Source organism: Battus philenor, unplaced genomic scaffold (genome assembly GCF_028537555.1).
Source record: "Battus philenor isolate CCGP_79_NKW_IND1 unplaced genomic scaffold, ilBatPhil1.0.hap1 SCAF_1, whole genome shotgun sequence".
In the NCBI taxonomy this organism is placed as follows: Eukaryota; Metazoa; Arthropoda; class Insecta; order Lepidoptera; family Papilionidae; genus Battus; species Battus philenor.
Genome location: NW_027181661.1, coordinates 1,883,014 through 1,905,941, shown reverse-complemented (window position 1 = coordinate 1,905,941; position 22,928 = coordinate 1,883,014). Strand labels below are relative to the sequence as shown.

The 22,928-nt window shown below is 32.0% G+C and overlaps 1 protein-coding gene across 1 annotated transcript; it reads right to left on the bottom strand.

The window, feature by feature from the left end:
• Positions 1 to 1,981: 1,981 nt before the first annotated feature.
• Positions 1,982 to 21,995, bottom strand: Trhn (tryptophan hydroxylase). Its single transcript, XM_068776614.1, has 10 exons — positions 21,747 to 21,995; positions 21,511 to 21,664; positions 20,446 to 20,611; positions 18,037 to 18,087; positions 16,563 to 16,680; positions 11,850 to 12,013; positions 10,294 to 10,420; positions 5,260 to 5,492; positions 4,421 to 4,637; positions 1,982 to 2,112 (listed from the first exon to the last, which is right to left on the bottom strand). Exons 1-10 carry the CDS (start codon positions 21,993 to 21,995, stop codon positions 2,023 to 2,025), a joined length of 1,569 nt encoding a protein of 522 aa, XP_068632715.1. The 3' UTR covers positions 1,982 to 2,022.
• Positions 21,996 to 22,928: the final 933 nt, after the last annotated feature.

Here is a 22,928-nt window from a genome sequence, read left to right as displayed (position 1 = left end):
GACTAAGAATGCCGATTTGCTTAGAAGAACTGGCAAAGTATTCAACAGTTGGTCTTTTAAATGATATTTAACATTTTTTAACATGTACTTTATGATATAAATTCTGTAAATGTCTGTATATTACACACCCACACATATATAATCGCGACTATACACACCCGATCAGGTTGACGTTGATTTATGGGACATTCTGTATTTCATCGACTGTCGTACTTAGTAAAAGATTAAATTGCACATAAAGGATCTAAGGTCATTGACGTAGCTCGAAAAATTACTCGTCTAAAGTGGCAGTGGGCAAATCGGTCGTGCAATGTGCTCGTATGGTGACCACAAGCAGGTCGGCGTGGTTAGTCAAGGTAGGGGGATATTGCTAGATTCTTTGTGGGAATCCTATGCCTGGCAGTAGGGATGTATAGAAAACAATAAATACTTTTTTTTATGAAAAGCATACAACAATTGAGTCCAAATGAGATTCATATATATATATATATATATATATTTATATATATATATATATATATATATATATATATATATATATATATTTATATATATATATATATATATATATATTTATATATATATATATATATTTATATATATATATATATATATTTATATATATATATATATATATTCGTAGCGTGAATTTAATACGTATAATCAAACATATTAAATATTAATTTAGTTTTATTGTGAATTCATACTTCTTTTTAGCCTTGGGACATCTTCTAGGAATAGGTCTCCACCCAAAATTAAGACCTGCCTAAGAAGCGGCCTGCATCCGGAGTTTGCAGATGAATTTAATACATTTTAAAAAAAATATTATTAATTATTACTTTTCAGCTTATAGATGCCCATTGCAAGACATAGGTCTCCAATAAAGCGCTGCCTACATCCAGTGACTTCCGGCGACCAAAGGTTCGTGGGCGCTTTTAGAGAACCTTATAGCCCTAACAGCCTTCATTTATACGAACAATGTGCCTCACCCACTACTAATTCAGACGAGAAATAGGCGCCGTAGTTTCTGCACATAGACGCCCACTGTTAGGCATAGGCAGGGGCCTTTATATATATATATATATATATATATGAAATGCTATACATTGTTAGGCGAATACGGCAAGCAGCACAATTTTACTGGCGTACAACCTAAGGATGGCAAATATGAAGTAAGTATATATATATATATATATATATTGAGAGAGCTCAAGGACTCTAGGGGTCATATACCACTATCGCCACACTTGGCAGACGGGTTGGCGATTCCATTGTTGTATGATACGCAGAAGTAGCTGCTGTACATTCTCTGGAAACTTGTTTGTGAGTACTATCAATCCCATATAATTAATGCCCAAAGTGTGAGTTATACACGCGACCTACGATCGCAAGTTTAAGTTAATATCTTAGTAATTTAAATACATTTAAAAGATCATCTATGCACGAAACAGGAAGAAATAAGCGAAATGAAACAACATTAATATGATGTTATTATTTAATAAATTTGAGCCACAAATAAAGAATTCTTTATGCTTATAATTACCTACAGACATTTATAATTTTATGTATTGACTACTCACTAAATTATTAAACATTTTCATACTATAATATAATAATAAAATTTTTAAAATTTTTAATATATCTATAATACTGGAATATATTTTAACGAAGCAATAATAAATGTAATTAATCGATTACGAGTACATGATTGTGCAATTAGAGTAATTATAGAGTCAGCTATGATTTACTAAGAAAACGTAAAGTTGAAATTTATTTCCGAAATATTTTTTTTTAAATTTTTAATAAAATAAAATATTTGTCAAATATTTTCTAAAGTCTATCTAAAAATAAATTATTTTTTAAAAAGATAATCAATAAATAAACGTAAAATAGTTACGATCTATTGCTATTTACTAATCTAAATATACTTTGAATATATTTTAAATATTTAAAAAGGTTAAATATATAATCGAGAATAAACATTAAAAGGGCTACGTGATTTATTATCATCTCGAGTGTAGTTTATTTCAATGTTTCAGCTTTCGGCGAAACGTCTGTCTCTGAGTTCGGGGAACTGCCGCCGGATGCGCTTTGTGGACTTCTCTCGTTGACCTGGTTTAACAGACGTAATAATTTATTAATCTTACGTAATTGGTGATACTATTCATCGAGATGAAAGGTATATAGGCACTTACATTCTGGACACGTATTAAAAGAATATTTTAGTAAAAAAAAAAACAAATTGGCTCATGCCTACATTTATTTTGCAATTGTTATTACGTATACTTAGTTGTGAAATCAAATTGATTCAAAATAACTGATGTAGCTCGAAGAATTGCTTGTAGGAAGTACAGCGGGCGCGACATATCACTTGTACAATTATATTGTTCTTTGAGACCTTCTTCATTGACGACCACCGCCGATAGAATAAGCGTGGAAAAGCTCTCATTGGGTGAATTGACAATATAATCAAGAACTCGGAAAATTAATGAAAGTGGGCGGCGAAACACCGATCATCATGACTATCTCTGGCCTATACTCTTTTTTTTATGGTTCCCACTATTTGGGACCTCTCGTACCCCTAACTTATTGGAATCAAGAACATTATTATTCAAGAATTTTTTCAGTATTTTCTTTATTAATCACTCTCTTTCACGCGTCACAATATCTTCCATTCTTTACTTTCGTCCTTCACAATATCTTTCGTTTTGCTCTTTTTTACATTCTTTCTTTCCTCGCCTTTCTTCCATCATCTTCTAACTCTAAGGTGGCTAGGTACATTTATTTTATTTATTTGGCCTGTTCTTTGCATTGGACGTATAAAAGTTGATATGAAGGAATTGCATTTTGAAACTATAACAAATTGGAAAAATTCTTGATAAATGACGGCGATCACAAGACCACGGCCCGATACGCTGATTCAGTCGCGTTGAAACAACTTTCAATGTCACTGTAGTCGAAGACGGGTACATCAACGCAAAGTATGAATTACATACAAAATTGGTTTTATGTTATTCATACTTTTGGTTGCCACTGTCCAAAAACAGGTTTCCAGAGGATGGAGGTGGTGTACAGCAGCGTCCTCTGCTTGCCATAATACCACATTGGATTGGCAACTCTTGCCAAGAATGGCAATTATGGTATATTCCTTACAGATATCCTTAAAGGCCTTTCGCTTGCAGTGTGTGTCTATGACATCAACTGATCAACGACGGTGACAGTAATTATTTTTTCATTGGAATTGATTTAAACTTCGGATCATTAATAGGAATCGCTTGTGAACATCGAGAAAACAATGTTAGATGTGCTAAATTTGATAGAATATAATCAAATTCAACTTCTCTCTAATCACATCCTTCAACTCTAAGAGCGCGTCTGAGATGAGCCTAGGATTAATTAGGATTATTTTTTACAAAAATATTGGTTGTGTTATTACTTAAATACTATGATTTCAATATTAACGTTTAGCGTTTGTTACGTGAAATAAACTGAAATATCGTACAGACATTCTTCAAGTCTAATAAGACCTTCGTATAAAAATAATACGTGAAAATTTACAAAGAGTTACATTTGGAACAACGTGCAGGGTCGTATTTGTAAATTTAACAAATAAATTTAATACACGAAATTTCCGAGAATTATTACCATTGAAATACGATTCAGTTCACAACATCCGTTCGTTTTATTACTAAACAAGCGGTGCGAGTTCAAACATCGAACCGATGGTGCGGTGATCGAATGCGTAATTTTCCGTCATGATCGAAGTATCGGACTCTAATGTAACGCTTGCGTTTCTCATCGATAATTTTATTAATAGACATTCTGATGACGTCATACGAAGAATTCACGCCGAGACTTGGTGCCGTATGGCGAAACTAAACATCAATCAAACTGAATTGAAAATTTACATTTATAAAGGCTATTGACACCACGAACGACATCACCAATTTGGACAATATGGACAATAAGCCACGAAGAATATATTTATACAACAATTTCCAGCAAATTCCTACATACGTGCAAACTACAGAGTAATTATTTTTAATGTACCTTCACTACTACCCAAATGGCATTTGCAGACCTCTTTTAAAGTAGAAAAACTCGAAGGCTCCCAGGGAAGCCTCCGTTCCGGCTAGAGATATCTTGCTTTGGGCTGCCACTCATAGTTAATACCAGCATATCATTTCGACACAAAGAGTTACTATTGCCCTACTAATATCACTACTGCCACTTAGGAAAGCGATAGCGCTAGTAGAAGTGGCGGAAGAAACTCCAACAACGATTCAATCTTCAATTCAATGTCAACAAAAAAAGGCGTATTAGGTTATATTCATGTTCATACTTACAAAGTTCCTAAAATATCGTCTTAAATGTATTGTTAAACATGATGTAGATGGCGAAAATAAATGCCCTAAAATACCTGTAGTCCAGTATGAAGCATGTTCGCAATAGTTTGAACATTCAGAGTGGAGTCCTGGGCAGATATCTTCTTGATGGCAGACGAGACGATGCAGATGTCGCCTCGCAGCTCCCGCACCAGTGCTGTTATCTTCTGTGCGTTGCTCAACACTTCCACACTCTGAGTATACGGGTTGTATCGGACGCCAAACGGGCGCTGGATACTTTCAGCGAATGCCCTGAAATTATAATGAGAACGTAAAGAAGATAAATCGAATTAAAGTAAATAAAATATTGATTAGTTCTTCTATTTCTTTCTCTTTTGTTCTACGAGAGTAAGATCAAATACTCTATATATAAGCAATTAAAAAAAAAACTCATTACTGCATATATCCAATTTTTTTAAACTAGCAAGGTCTAGTTTGTTCTTGTTGTCTGCCTTTCGTTGTCACTTTATTAAAAGGTTTCATGCTTTGACTACAAAGTCATTTTGGAGACTTGTTTGTGGTCAATGTAAGGTTATTATCTACAAATAATTTATTGATCCTTCCTTAAATTCTTCTTTTGATTAAAATCACAGTAGGATTTGTGTTGTATTCTTTATGTAATGATTTAGATACTGCTTATGTCACTTCGATATTATCCTATAAGAAGGTCAAGTTTGATTGAAAGATACTGTATGTAATTTTCTTCTTCTTCTATTTAGCCGATGGAGGCTTCTCCCAAAGGTTGTCGTGTTGGTGGGCCTGACCACGCCACGTCTACCAACTCGTGGTGACCACACGAGAACCTCATGTATAATTTTAACCATTGTTATTTGATAATTACATTTCGTATATTATAAAAATCATTACAACTCACCTCATCTTCTCTTTAGCCTCTTCAAAGGATTCGGTGTAATAATAAGCGTTTTGATACGAAGTTATAATACACTCTTCATTAACTGTGACCTCAGGGTCGAAACGCTTGATCTTTTCAGGAGTTGTTAAAGCGTGACGCAGTTCAGCTACCGAAGACAGTAAACCCGCTCCATACACACGATAGGACCCGTCGTGTTGACGGCAAAGTCCAAATTCCACCGTGAAGAAATACAACTGTAATTCATTAAACATTGTATCATCAGTATTTAATGGAATCAGGCGTTACTTCGCGGAAGTCCATCCTAAGTAAGAAAAGGACCAATATTTAGCCACTTCCGCACATGCAGTGGTAGTCGTGCAATGAATTGCACCGCCCGCCAGCCCGCTGATGAATGCGTATGCGGCAAACAATGCGAATCACACAACCGCCACCACCAAATCACTCAACACGTGTTTCACCCCTCCACGGGGCATCTTTAGGAGCTATGTTACACCGATTAGTGCCATTTGGCATCAGTTTTTTTTATTTGTATCATCAGAATTTTTTTTTCTGTGTGATGGATTTTAGGTATAAAAACTTTAAAGGGAAGTGAATATATATAATATCCATCTAATGGTTTCAGAATTAATAAATTTAACCCCAACGGTCATCGATTCAGACCATAAATTCTTCAATAATGATTTACTATTATACAGACTTGTTGCAATAGACTTTATACTGCCAAAAATAATTTCCTGTCGCATTCAAATAGAATACAGTAATACCCCGCTTTACGCGACCCCGTTATACGCGGTTTCACTATAACGCGAATTGCAAATTTTGCGCTCAAATGAACTCGAATTACACGTGTCTTGACCATCTGTCAAACAATTAAAAACAGTGTTGGGTGTTATAAACGTATTTTACAAGAACACAAGAACCCAAAAGACAATAGATGTATTTTTCCGTAAAAAATAAGAGTATGTGTTGCATAAAGTGTTCTTAGAATTAAAGTGATTGATTAAAATGATTTGTATTTTTTGTAATAATTTTTGACTATGTTTAATCATAAACCTCTTTATACGCGAATTTTAGTTAACGCGATTTTTTTGGAACGTATCCCTCGCGTAAAGCGGGGTATTACTGTATATAAATAAATGTCACGTATTTGAAAGTGATCATGATATACACAATGGAAATGTGGATTATTTTAAAACGTATCCAGAATGATTAAATATCCATATTTAATGATCCTGTGTACGTATTAAATTCTTACTTGTTTACCTAAACATGAATAAACGTGAATCACACGTGTTATTGAGCGTAAAAATCAACAACAGAAACATTGATTCGTTTTTTGTTCATTTTCCTTAATGCCGTGGAAGGTTCTTTCGGAAACGTAAACCTTGTATCTTGTTGTCAATGATTTGACGACAATCGAAACCAATAATTCCAGCGATGTAATAAAAAATATTATAATCACATTATCAATAAAGTACTGCTATGTACGAAATAGAAAAAAAATGATGAATAAAAAAGTGAACAATTTAAAATCGGAAATTGTTTCAATTGTCTTTGTAAAACTCTTTTATCGCTTTGCATAATTTATACGACTTCATTTTAAATTCCGAATAGATTGATCTCGGAAGTAATTGCGTTCTTTCCAACAATTCTACGAATGAAATTTAAAGTGCTTCCGAATTTGAAAATAAAAGATCTTTCAGTTTTAATCACGCTGCGTTTAAATGTCTTATTTAGTTTTCATTGTTCGTTTATATTTTACAATTTTTTCAGGTCAATCGACTTTTGGATGATATATCTTAATGTTGGCATTTTTATTGCGTTTCTTTTTACGTTTTCAATTCTCCGTGGACTACTTAAGAGGGTACATCAATCAATGTATTAGAAACTGCGCTCCATCGTCTTGATTGATAGTGTAAACTATTCGTACGTTTATCAATAACAATCTACACAACGCCAGTGATTTCTCAATGTCCATGGTGAAAATATAGTTCAACCTTGATACGATACGGCTGCTTGTGTTTCATTTTACAGCCAGTGTTTTCTTTACATAACTAACAGTAGAACGAATTCGTGATATATTTCAAAATATCTTTAAATTTATATCATAAATTTATGTAACGGCTTTTATAGTTTATGGTTAAATAAATTATCACTATAAGACATTTATAATTGACCAATTTATACCGGACCGTTGCACTATATACTCTAATGTCTCTGAAGAACACCTACGCTTTTAAAGTTTAGAATTAAAGATGTTCTTCAACCTAAAGGATAACACCGTTCAGTGTATTAAATCGCATAGATATTCAACAAAATTACATAGTTATTTATACACCCGCGGAAATGACATCACAAAGATTACCGTCAATCGCGGCGTATCAAAAGGCACGTCATTTATTGAGGCATGTTCCTATGAGCACTCTGTCTATTGCGACAACGCTTCATAAGGCGATTAGTATGTGAAATGAGAGATGTTTAAAATGAGCTGTCTTCGCTCAGTATGCCGTCAGTTGAAAAACTCAAGTTAATAATTATGCAATAAGTTTTTAGTTTTTAGTGTGGCTGCAAACAAAAGATTTGTTATTATACTACCAACGTATAGCTGTCTCAATAAATACCCACTGCAAGTCGTAGGCTTCTCTCTTAGATTTCTATGGGCGGATTTACCATAATCGCCACGTTTTGCAGGCGGGTAGGCGATTGCAGTGTGGTATTATGGTACGCAGAGGACGCCATCCTCTGGAAACATGTTTGTGAGTAGTGGCCATGCTATATGATAATGCACAAAGTGTAAATTGTACATAGGACTGTATTCAGCAAATCGAACCCGCGACCCGCTAGGCTACTATCTATTACCGATTTTCGTAAACACATTCCAATAAAAATTACTTGCGTATATAAATTTAAGACTTGATACTTTATCCAACAGATAACTATATAATTATAAGACATATATCTAATGGATTCAGGCGTTGTTGAAATCCATTCTAAGTAAGAAAAGGACCAATATATAACTACTTCCGCTAATGCAGTAGTAGTCGTGCAATAAAGTGCACCGCCAGCCAGCTGATAAATGCGCATGCTGCAAACAATGCGAATTACACAACTACCACCGTTAAATCACTCAACACGTGTTTCTTTCCACGGGGCATCTTCAGGAGTTATATTACACCGATTAGTGCCAAATACAGAGTGCAATACTCTTAAAAGACTTATAACTATGTACTGCCTCATCTCGAACCATAAGGCTTTGACACTTGACATTTGATAGAAATATTTTTTTATATATTTTACGAAATTTCATCCATAAGAGATTGAAGGAGCGTTCGTTAAAAAAACATATATTCGAACATTAGTCTTGTAGGTTTAAAACTTGGTATAAATATTTTTAACTTTGTTAAATATTACCAAAAATATATTTAATAAAATTACACCATATAAAAGTAGTGCATGCCTCGTGTAGACCAGCCGTAATAAATGAATTAAATTTCGTTTGCAGTATAACATATTGTACGTAGTCTACAGCTATATTGTTAATAAAGCCTTATAATTCACTTTTAACATGAGGAAAACACATAAAAAAGTTACCGAATAAACCACAAATTAAGAAACTTATATTGGCTAGTAGAAACTGCTTTTTGTGCACAACAATCCTTTAATATATAAATACTTTTAAAAAAATTTTAAGTTAAACGGTTTTTTGATACCCATATTGTGGTGGTTGTGGAAAAATATGTACCTAGTTTGACATATTGGAACGGCGTCCATCTTCAATTTTAAATTTTGACATAATCATCGTGTTTTACTAGCGTAGCCGTTTCATTTGATACCCATATTGAGGGGGTTAAAGAAAAATATGTAATCCGCCATTTTGTATCGGCGGCCATCTTAGATTTATAATGTATTGATTATATTATATTGTATTGTCATCTAAATTAAACGTGTGTACCAAATTTCAGATCAATCTGACAACGGGGAGGTGCTTAAATTTCAATTTCTAATTTTGACCCAAATAAACAAATTCCGTACGAGTCGAACTAAATAAAACCGTTTAATAAAATCGTGTTACTGTCTATATGAACATTAAGTGAGTCGTCAGCAAAATTATTGTTATGTGCGTGTAAAGATTCAAAATATCATCCTCAGGAACAACAAAAGATTACAAAAGCTGTATGGTATATGAGGCACAACGATATACTCGTATACGAGTACTGAAACATAATAACAATAGTAGCGAATTATATAGTATAACAAATATCACTGTCACTACGCCCGTTAGCCTGCTTTTGAATTGCTTAGAAACGCCAATGTGCTTAAGATACTAAAAAAGATAAAAGACAAAATTCTTTTATCTAATAATGAAACAAACAGGACTCTTATTGATCATCACCTTTTTTATAAATCAATAGTATTTTTGACTTTACTCTGCTTCGCAAGATATTATAGTTCTAGAAAAGAAGCAGGAAGAAACTTTACAACAACACATCTTTAAAGACTTCAACAACACACACTTATACATATACACTTTATTAGATATAGCCTAAATTAAATTAAAATAAATAAGCGACATAGCTGCCAAGGATTCATGTCATCTAAATATTCGTTTAATGAATAAATTTCTAAAAAAGACATATCAAGTCTTTTTTATAAATTTATTCTTAATTTGCGCTTAGAATTTTGCAAATGCTAGTCGAATAATATTTTGCAGAATTTTATTGAAAATCTGATTCTGTTTATTACAAACGGTTTAAAAACTTTTTTGTAATTTTGTTACAGACAGTTTTTCACGGTTTTTGTAAATGAAAACCACGTGCTATGATTATACAGTGAGGCATAAGTTTCCTGGTTTATTCAAACCCATGTACACATAACACATCTAATTATAGTGTTTCGACTCATTGCAGATATTAAAACAGAAAAAATTGTCAATATCTATTTATGGACACTTTTCTAAAAATACCATTACAAGCATTAGCGTATTTAGTAACAAAAAACAATCATATGTTTTAAAAATAAATCATAAACATTTACCGTCGCCAGCTTATCAATGTCCTCGTCAGACGCGCCAAGCGAAGCAAGCCCCAACTCCTGGGAAAACTGCGCAAAACTCGGATTCGCCAGCAGCGGCATGTGGCCAAGAAGTTCGTGGCAACAGTCTCTGAAATAACAATACATTGAATATAGTTTCACATTTATTTTACTTTAGTAAGAAAAGGACCAATATTTAGCCACTTTCGTTACACCGATTAGTGCCAAACACAGTCTTGTAAAAAAATCCTATTACAGCATAAAGGTTTATTTATTGATATTAATGCTAGATTAAATTGTTTTTAATACCTTATTAAAGATATTTGTGGAAGTGATCATAAAAACAATTAATCTGATTTTAATTTGTATGCGTTAGAAACGTACGTAGTTTTAATGTAAGGATGTGTTTACATGGAAGTCAAATTTTATTCCAGATTCTAATAAATTTGGTTTGATATTCATCGTAAGTAAAAATCCAAACCGGATAGTAATATGTACAAAATGATTAATGTATTAATCACTAATGTGCAATAAATATATTTAACAAAAACATTCTAATTTATGTCAAAGTATCATTATATGTCGAAATCAAATCAGAAATGAGGATAACTGTAGAAGAACATCAGACAGATCATCGACATAGCTTGAAGACTTGCTCATTTGAAGGGGCATTGAGCTGCATATCGCTCGTAAAACCCATGGGCTTAGAGGCCGAAAGTTTCTTGAGTTTCGACTACGAGCAGGTAGTCCTGTAGGTAAGCCTCACACTAAGTGGATCGAAGCCATAGCCAAGATCTCGAGAAGTCGTAGGTCATAGTCGAAGGCAGCGCAGGACCGGTCAATGTTCAAGACAGAAACAAAATGTCCCCTATTCCTTATTGTGGAATTAATTACAGCTTAAAAATGGCTATACCACAGGATCGTTGCAGTCGTGGTAGCCTAAAAAAAAAGTTAAAAACTCTAGATTCATAGATTATTATTATTAAAAAAGAAGGATATTCAAACGTCCTTATCTCTTAGCTTCATTAGCTCTTTGAGCATTGTTCGGTAACACGTTATTGTTATAAAACCTATTTTGAATTTACTTTAATACGAGTGCTGATAAAAAGTCAGTGAAGCAAAATAATTGAATTAAAAAGAAGTAATAAGCCAAAAGGCACCGTAATTATTCATGTTCAGTTGAATATTTACGCATTTGAAAAAAAAACCGATTGATTTTAGTTTATTTCCCGCTTAATTAGAATAAAATACGAAAAAGTATTTAATCGTGTGAACACATCAATAGTCAGTTGTAAAAGTGGTTTTTAAAAAAAGTACATACATTCCAAATTCAAATTTTTGACATTACCGAATACATATTTTTCTACATTTATTGCCGCACTTTCCTAAAGTATATCGAATTTTAGACGCCATTTAGTAACTTATTTAATTTTATTGACATTTTAAAATAAATTTAATGTTTATGGTTTCGAAATTCTAGAATACTGCCAACAAAATTATTCTAAATATCTAGTGCTCGTATTTTATGTAAAAAAATATGATATACATTTGTTACTTACGGTTCGGGCGTATAAAATGGGTCGGAGGAATGACGTATGTACTGAGTACAGTGGAATACACGAAAAGCGAGTCCCGATAGGAAATCCCTCGGAGACAAGTATCCCGCTACTGGACGCAGCTGAAAACCGGTTTTGCGTTTCAGGAAGATGCTGACGTCTTCAAGCTGTAAATAAATGTTTGTTTAAATAAATACATCACTACATAAGTAGTTATAAAACCAGCCAAACTAAACAAGAATCTATACATTTAATGGAATCAGGCGTTACCTTGCGGAATTCCATTCTAAGTAAGCAAAAGGACCAATATGCCAAACACAAAGTGAGTCCCACTCTATGTATGGTACTAATCGGTGTAACATAACTCCTGAAGATGCCCCGTGGAGGGGTGAAACACGTGTTGAATGATTTGACGGTGGCAGTTGTGTAGTTCGCATTGTTCGCCGCATGCGCATTTGTCAGCGGGCTGGCGGGCGGTGCACTTTGTTGCACGACTACCGCTGCATGTGCGGAAGTGGCTAAATATTGGTCCTTTTCTTACTAAGAATCTATATCTATTTCCTATATTTTATTTTGCCAACGATGTAAACATCCGACTTCCCCAAGAAATTCAATTTAAGTACGTGAGGGACATCAGATGGTCATAGATTCAATTCAGAGCACTAGCCCAGACTAACAGAGTCCCTAAATCAACTCTAAGATAAATTAAACAATATAACAAGACTTGTATATTCTTGTATATATGTTTAAAAAAGAAGTCTCTGATTTATGAAACTTAACTAAGTAATTTTTGTTTGTTTGTTTTTTATCATAATAACGTAGGATGTCAACAAATAGACTAAAGCCTCATAGCTTTCTAGCGTTAATCATTTTCCAACGACCTTGACATTGATGATAAAAGTTTATAAGTGATTGTTATGAAAGACAGATGAAAATGGTGAAAGAAAACGTGATAGATAGACGAAAAAAAGAAAATAAGGAAAAATGAAAAAAAAATGGACATACAGTCTTTGTCCATTCAAAGATGGTGGTGAATTAGAGGCTCCCGAAATTGGGGTCATATAAAAAACCTTTTCAATGTTACTGTTCACCTTACGGGTGAACGTCATACATCAAAGTGGATCATCTAATATGAGCACTATACGGCTTGCTCACTGAGACTTCAGCTTGTTGACCCGCTGAACTATACAAGTTACTGTTTATGCGTTCTTTAGAAAGGCATTGGCTAAATGTTGATAGAAAATGAAAATCCTGGTTGAAAAACTTCCGATAGTCGCTTAGAAAGTGCATCTCTTCAATTCAGTGCCGCTATATCAAAACTTAAGATCATCCTAATGGTCGCCGACCTTCGCAATAAGATAGTACTTTAAAAAGATGATAAAAAAGAAAAAAAACACATATATAAGTAGTAAATTGGTCATAGTTTTGCTTTGGGTGATCACATCTCTGCTACGGAACCACCCGTCCTCGACAAGGCATAAAGCCGTTCAGGGCGAGGCTACAGTGTCGTCTTTACACCTGATATAAAAACACAAAGGCTCTTAGAATAGTAAATAAGAAATTCAGAAGGATGTTTTATGTTCTTAATGGATATTGGAAAACGTAACTAGTTACGCGTTTGTTTCTTCATAAAATTGTGTTTGTATACTATATATTGCATGTATAATGCAAATGAGACAGTAGAAAAATTGTAAAGATTTTTCAATAAGATTCAACGTCACTTCTCTCAAAAGTTCGTAATCAATGCTAACGAACAAAGTTTAAACTAAGTTGGAATGCTATATTAAAACATATTTAAAGTTAAGGCTACGGTAATGATGTTATATTTTTAAACGTATTTTACAGCAATTAAAAAATATATATGTGCTGTGTTTCACGTGTGAGGTAGCTTAGGTCTCTTTTAAAAAAGTTGAGTACCACTGTAGTAGTGGTTAAGAATTGTGCCGGAGGTGTACTGTGACAAAGGTTCCAGGTTCAATTCCTGATCAAGACAAAGTATGACGTCCATATTCTAAAAAAGTGAATGAAAACATAAATAACTGGATGGTATCGAAAATTGGCAAATAACACTTACACACTTATTAGATACGCATTGTGGATCACAATCTGTGATCTCTCTAAAAAGAGATTATTTTTTCCAATATTGAATTCAGTACGAGACATACACAAAACATATCAGCCAAATAATAATCTAAAGAAATTCTATTTAGAAAATTTAAACAATGTATTCAATAGCACTGTAGATTAAAAAATTAAAATACTGGAAAACTAACAACAGATCTACATATAATTATTTATGAAAGAATATAAATCTATGGAAATCAAGAGATTTAAACTATTATTGAAAATGCTATATTGAATTAAATCACACATCAATTTTAGAAACAAAATCTACAATATTTTTAATGAAAAACTAAGATGATATGCCATTTTATTCTAAATTCAAAATTCATAATATTTCATTGTATTCTATCGTACAACTAATTGTTAACGCCGATGTATTTTTTTTTTTTGACTGAACTGTCACTGCTGTCCAATGGCAGTCTGTACTACATTTCGAAATTTGATTTTTTTACGACTGAATAAAATTTTAAATATGCAAAACGGTATTATTTATTTTTTTACAGAAATTACATCTATAGAGATTATGTAAATATGCGTTTTAAATATCAATATTATAAATTGACACAGATAATACTTTAAAATTTATTGAATAGCTCCACCATTCCTAAATAATTATTTCTGAGATTAGTCAATTATGAGCGATGTTTGTATTTAACTAATTTTGTTGAAATGAAAAATATTTTTTATTTTATTTAAATTCCCAACCACTATGATATAGAAAAAATAAATTTACTATTTAAACTTAGATAATTCGACAATCAATCAGGGCAAAAACAATCGTTCAGAGAGCCGTACGCGGCTTGCGAACCTCCGATTGATCACCCCTGGCATAAACTTATAAATCGATAAATCTTTAAAATACCAATTTATATATGTATAGATATAGATATAGATTAATATCGATTTCCCTAAGTAGCGTAAAAACTTGAGAACGCCACTTTTTTAATTTACAAGTTGATTATACAAAACCAAGAAGTATATATGCTAAATAAACTTTTTAATCTTTAACAAACACTGAATTCAATATAAAACCTATTTTTAGTAAGTTACAAACATTATGGAAAAAAATTAGTCATTCAGAGTATCCTAACTTTAAGTATTTTAAAATTTAAAATAACTATTTCCTTTAGCATATTATTGTAAGATTTACACATACAGAACACAGGGTAATCATAATTGGTTACCCGATACTTCTCCCATATAATTCATCTCCTTTTGTATTTGTTTCACAATACTTTATAGAAAGTTCTTTTGGACAAAAAAATTTGAGCAGACTAGAAATATATTATAAAATACAACGATTTTTGAAACGTGAACTTTCTCTTGTTCGCTTTGAAGTTCAATATATAATATAGTTCATCATGTAAATCACCTCCATCATCATCATATCTATTGATATACTCTCACTACAACGCAAATGTTAAAAAAATTAAAATTTATAATATTAACTCCGTCTAATCGTCTAAAAGTACAAACTATGTATATCATAACCAACAATTTGAAATAAAACAACCATTTAAAATCTTTCCCACGTGTGGGTCAATGTTTCACCTTTGCAAGTTTAGACCTTTATCAAAAAATCGTCACAATCACTCGTCTTGCGTTGCCCGCATACAGCGACTTTATATAAACAATTTTCCTTACATATGACGTCAAATACAATATAAAACTAGATCACTAACAAATAATTAAACACGTGGTATAGTTGATGTAATAACTGTGGCTTATATGGTCTCTGGTTCGATTTCTTCAGACAGTCTTGTAATTACAACTAAGGAATATGAATAACATAATAAAAAAATTAGTGTAAATTTTTATAAAATATAAACCCTTTATTTATTTAATCCAAAGTGATATACGTTCGATAAAACGCACGCTTCTGCCAACGCTTTTTACATTCCTCAAAACAGTCGTAATATTTTTTTTCCGGTGCAGCCTTCAAAACCTTATTTCGATTCGGTTTTTATCTCAGCGATCGTTTTAAAATGTAGATGTAATAAAAAAATCCGGAGTAGCCCATCCCAATCACTAAAGGGTTTTAAATATATAACTTATACTTAAACCTATTGAATATACATATGAAGTTTCAAAAAAATCGGTCAAATCGTTCCAGAGGAATATGTCTACTAACAGGAGATACGAGAGTTTTATTTATATACTAGCTGATCCCGCAAACGTTGTTTTGCAAAAAAAAATAAAGTTTTTAATTAAGAAATGTAAGATAAGGGCTGATCATAGAGGGGTGAAAATTTAGGTTTGTATGTATTTTTGTATGCTGTATCATAATAAAATAAAAACCCAAAAAATTGTCTAAAAAATAAAAAATATAATTTTTCCATACCCCTAAGTGTTAAGGGGTGGACCAACCTTAACACTTAGGGGTATGGAAAATAGATAGTAGCCGATTCTCAGATATAAACTTAGTATGAGTTTTATCTCTACTTTATGAAAGGAGTCTCAAATACTATCGCTAATAAACATAATTTAACATATAACTGACCTTCAGTCGCCAACCACTAGTTTGAAACAAAACCCGTTATCTCAAAGTTAGTGTTAAGTAGTTTAGCTACTAAATTAACAAGTTGCAAGTACCTGCGGTAAGTTGTCCTCCCTGTAGCCGCAGTACTTGACAAGTTGCGGCCAATTCTCGAGGTATTCCTCGCACGCGTGTTTCTGGTAAAGCTTTTGTAGTTCACGGAACACTATTCCCCTGTAATATTACTCTTTGGTTTATTCAAATTAAAAAAAGTAATTTAAAAAAAAATATAATAATTAAATAAACAACTAATAACGTAATTGCAGGTATAATATTAATAAATTCAATAAATGTTTAATAAAAAAAATATATTTTGAAACCACTAAAATTTTACGTACTGGCTTTCACTGTGTCAAATAACACAAAAAGAAAAAAAATTAAACGTCGAAAAACATATAAACCACTGCAATAATTCGCTTTGTTTAAACAAATTGCAATAAACAATACGATAATATTTAAATAACATTGCATCTAGCAAAATTGAATAAACAAATTCAAAATTGTTTAATGTACAGAAAAATTATTAAAAAAGAACATAAAATCAGAATCATCTAAATATGGATTTATCAATAAATTCAATAACCCATAACGATAAAACAATAATATGCATTAATCGTATTAAAATAAAGATCAAAATCACATAATTGCAACGATTTGCAGAATATTTTATTCCGGCATTTCGCATATACCTTTTAAAAATAGTAGTTCCTTTTTTAAAAGATTTTTTACCAAAAAAATTTTTCTTCTATGTTTATCAGTATCGGTAGGATTTGTGTGACTAAATTCAAAGCTCAATCGGCTCTAAACATTTTAAGAAACTATTCATATCCGCATAATTAAGAATTGCGACTAATAATCTCTTAGTTCGAATCTCTGAAGACATAATATTTTTTATCTATGCCATGAAATTAATGTCAAAGGAACCCAACTTTATTGAATCAGATCAAACTCCCCTATGATGGAATCCTATAATTTTAAACGCAGGTTTCATATGCGCATTAATCTAAAAACAATGACAACAACAATAAACACAGACTTTTTTTTGTGTAGTCACCACTACGATATAGCTTTACTAAAATTCATTCAAATGTTTTATTATCAATTATTAATACTTTACACTGTGATAATATTATTAACAAGTTTTTGTTCAATTAACTTTTTTAATATTATTTAGAAACATCACATGACAGTGTACATGTAATATCAAACTCATGTAATGTCTATAATTATGTTACACATTCGGAAGCTAAATAAATTCGCAATATTAATTATGTGTATACTTCAGATTTCTTTCACCCAACAGTGGGATTAATGCAAACACTATTTAAAGATTAAATTACATTTTTTTAAATTATTATAAATTAAATTTAAACCTTTTAACATGCTGTCATTATTAATTAGATATAAAGTTGAGATATTAATTATATATGCGAAAATATAAACACATTCAATAATAATGTAATAAATAAATAATTCGCTTATCGCCCTGCGGTTATGTAAATAAATTTTAATAATCGAAATATAACTTACCACGTTTTTATTTCAGTTTCAGTATACTGCACCCTCGGTATTGGTTGACCGCTGCAATTAATTATTTACATTTAAAATATAACTCTATGTATTTATTTAATTATATTTTTATCTAAAAATACGAATAAATATAATTGGTGTGGCTTTTTGTAATAATAAAATTACTACTTCTTACTATAAAACATATGAATATTTACATATACCAAAAGTATATTTAAACGGTTTTATTTATTTCGACCCGCACGGAATTTATTTGTTCATTTATTTGGGTCAAAATTAGAAATTGAAATTTAAGCACCTTCCCGTTGTCAGATTGGTCTGAAATTTGGTACACACATTTAATTTAGATGACAATACAATGTAATAAAATCAATAACATTATAAATCTAAGATGGCCGCCGATACAAAATGGCTGATTACATATTTTTCCTTAACCCTCTCAATATGGGTATCAAATGAAAGGACTACACTAGTAAAACAAGATGTTTATGTCAAAATTTAAAATTCAAGTTGGACGCCGTTCCATTATGGCGGACTAGGTACATATTTTTCCACAAACACCACAATATGGGTATCAAATAAAATCGTTTAAAAAACCGTTTAACTTAAAAGTTTTTTTACCGATTTTTATTTCTAAATATAATTTTATATAGCTGCCTGTTTGTTCCGGCTTATTTCTGAAATAGCGACCGATTTTAACTGTACTTATATTGGCAGATAGCTCAGGTGATAAGTAGTAGATTAGGCTGTTTACATTTTAGAAAAATTGTTAAAGATAAAATGAAACTTAATACTTTTTTTTTTAATTGGACACGTTGAAGAAGTCCCGGGCACCGCCAGTTATTTATTAAAAAAAATAAGCTCTTAAAATTGATTATGATAATATTAAATAAATATATTTATTTACATTTTTTAAAACCTTTATAACTAACAATAAATGTAAATGATATTATTTGATAATTTTGAATTTGGAACTGATCGAACATAATACTACAATATGTAGAAATAAATCTATTTAACTTCAGTGACAATTATAGTTATGGTCTGTCGATAGGCGCCCACTTCAAGGCATAGGTCTCTTTTAAAGATATCTGTGGGGGATGTACCATAATCGCTAAGTAGTGGGGATTGGCGATCGTAATACGGTGCCGTGGTACGCATAGGTCACCGCTGTCCATCCTCTGGAAACTTTTTTATGAGAAGTTGCAATCCCATATAATTAATGCACAAAGTGTGAAATATATAAGACTACATTCAGGGAATCGTACACGCTACCTGGGATCGAAATCTCAATCACCGCTTGACTATCACAGCTCGGCGTCTTTATTAAAAAAGTTGTTAACTAGATTAGTATAAATAGAGAAAGACTGCTTTTTTATTTGCCATAAAGTGGGAACGTATATACCGATTTAATACGAATTTTTTCATGAGTTTTTAATATTTTCTAGATGTGTTTTATAAATAAAAACAATTTTCAATTAGCATTTGAAGATTGTATGCAGGCATTAAATTCATTTATATAAAATAGCATCGTTATTTAAAAATGCATTAAGATAAATACTACGTTTTTCAAAAGACATTTCATTTCCATTTAGCGAAAAGAATTGACTATTTATAGATAAGACGAGACACCGTCTGTCGGTACAGTTAATTAAAAATAAAAACACTATGAAAGAAAAACTCATTTTTAAATAATACATTTTAAATGTCACAGAGCGATGCTTTTACGTTGTTTCATTTCAGTCATCTAAAGAAGGCGTAAGACGCCCACAGCTGGGCATAGGTCTCGCTCATAGTTTTCTAATATGACCGATCGAAAATGGTCTTCATTCAGATTACACCGACGATTTTAAGATCGTCGGACGATCGTTGCGTGTACCATTCCGCGATATTTAGAACATTAAGGCTTCATCGGCGATCTATTCTATGTAGCCTGCCGTCTACCACTTTGAATTGCCAATCCTTTGGGTCAAGTCGGATACTTTCGCTTAAATGAATATATGATACTAGCTGATCCCGCAAACATTGTTTTGCAAAAAAAATATTTTTAATTTTCAATTTAAAAATAAGGGTTGACCGTAGAGGGGTGAAAATTTAGGGTTGTATGTATTTTTGTATGTTGTATCATAGAAAAATAAAAACAAAAAATTTCGTCAAAAAAATAAAAATAAAAAATTTAAGCTCTCACGATTCTCAGACCTACTAAATACGCATATAAAATTTGGTAAAAATCGGTCAAGCCGTTTCAGAGGAGTTCAAGTTCGAACACCGTGACACGAGAATTTTATATATTAGATTAGTATAATCGAGTATCATCATTCCTGATTCGACCTCTGAAAGCTCACCACATTACTAGTTGAGCGATTGTAAATTTGCAAATACGTATATACATTGCGAAATATAACTTACTACTTGTAATTATTTGCAATAGCAGCAAAGTGTTCTCTGCGTTTTCTGTAGACGGGATCTTTGAAACCCGGATGGTCCGCGTCCAATTCCGAACCGTACATGAGCACGTTCTGAGCACGGTCCAAATCAGAGATCTTTCTCGGGAACCATGGCATTTCACCGAAATCTAAAATGATAACATTTAATTATATTCATTGAATATTATTATCCTAAAATAGCGGGATTTTTATTCTATGATATCGGGTACTATTCTTATTATAGGATACGTTAAAATTATAAAATAAAAGCCTATTTCTGGGAAGCACTTCTTTTTTTTTTCTATATTCCATAGACTCTAGCCTGCGTAACTTTTTTTTTAGCAAACACATAAAATTTCCGAATATTTTTCGCTTGCGTTTCTGAATGTCACTGATTACTAAGTGTCGTAAACTATTTTATAACTTTAATCTAAGGTTCAAAAATCACGACGCCCTGTGTCCAGTTTTTTCTGCGGATTCTATGGGATTACCATGGAACTTTTTTCTTCCTATGCACCAATGATCAATAGTGGATAATAAATGAATTTATAAATGATAAGGGCCCGCGAAAAAATGTCAGCTTGCTACTTGCATCTATATACTTTTATGTCCAGTAAATCAACATGAAACCTAAATCGTGTAATAGAACACGTAGTAGATAGCTTTATAAAATTGATTAATATTAATTATTATAAATTTCAACAAAATTAAAACATGGTGAAATCTTCACAATACATTGTGAAATAATGACGGACGTGAAAATAAACATTGAAAATTTGCAGCGCATTAATAGAAAGAACATATCACACGTAAAAAATTCAAATATCATCAAAATATCTCACTTTTGATTCTTCATAATATTTTTCAATCTTTAGTTAATATTACGCAACGGAACAATAAACTCATCAATAATATCACAATCTATAGCCAAATTTATTAAAATTAATATCTAAATAATTTATTTAAAAAATATTTTTTTTTAAATTGTGATTCGAAAATAAACAATTTCGACGTTGATTTATGGGACAGTTATGATTTTAAAAATTACCAAAACTAGCTGCTGCTGAAAGTGGTGTTGGCGGCGTGAACTCCTCCGCAACATGGGCCTCGACGAACTCAAACATCTGCACCTCCCTTTTCAGCATTCGCTTAAGTTGCTCCATCCTTCGTGGATCACACTCGACGTCCACCAAGATATCAGACTGGAAAAAAAAAAACACACAAACAAAAAGAAAATTATTAAACTGAATTATATTTTGTTAGTCAGTCATTTAAAATACTGACCGCTGATATCTCCGTAACAGATTTCCTAGATTCGATATGTAGAACATTTATTCCTAGATCTTGAAATACAGATAACACCTTCACAAGTCCTCCGACCTGATTTTTCAAAGTGAAAATTACAGAAATCCTTTCACCTTCATAATGCTTTGCATCATCAAGTTTAGGACGAAGAACTGTATCCTTCATTTCCCAATCGGAACCATTTCTATATAACCATAAACCGAGCAATCCTTTCCCAGAGCCGCTCATCTTTGAGGATATAACAAATAAATTACCTATGTACAATTTTCAATGTTGTATCGATGTTATATTAATGTAATAAGGGATGCGCCGATGCAAGGGTTAGAGACATACTGCCTCGATCCCGCCTGTCTCGTCCTTTATAAAGAGGACAGGCGCGGGCGTCTTCGCGGAGGGTGAGTATATTTGATTGGCTGAATCAAGTGTTCGGTGTAACTTGAAAAATCTTTTCCGACCGTTAGGCATCGTGCACACTATTTCGAATAACATTTACATAACACGTGTATACATGGGTTTATAATACATATGACAAGTAAATATATTTTATTTAAGCCATATACATTTATAACATATTAAACATGAACGGAATGCATTTATAACTATCATCACTCGTAAATATGTATGTTTTATTAATTAATATATAAAATTTACACATTTTTTTTTTGATTTTTGACGTGTTTTAACAAAATAGAACCAATTATTTTTATTATAAATGTTTTATATACATTTTTAACTTTAAGTTTTAACACTAAACGTACCATATCGGATCAAATGACATATTTTGAGCTTTTGCGCATTTGATTTCATGACTTTTTAATGAATACTACGAAACTAAATAACTAATTAATCTTTAGTTATTTTACGTTTAACGTTTTTTTCCATCTAACTATTATTAAAATTATTTTTTTTCCTTGCTAACAAACTTATTTTATATATTAAAGAAGGAAAAAACTCGTGTACATTACACGGCGATAAATATTGCACATCGACCTTTGGAAAGAGACAACCGGCTAGTTTCGGCTTCGTAGAGCAATATCTCTGTCCCACACTACCTATGTGACGTTTTGCCAGTCGTTGTATTTCGTGTGATATAACGCTCTACGAAGCCGAAAAAAGCCGATTGTCTCTTTCCAAATGCCGATGTGCATAATTATCGCCATG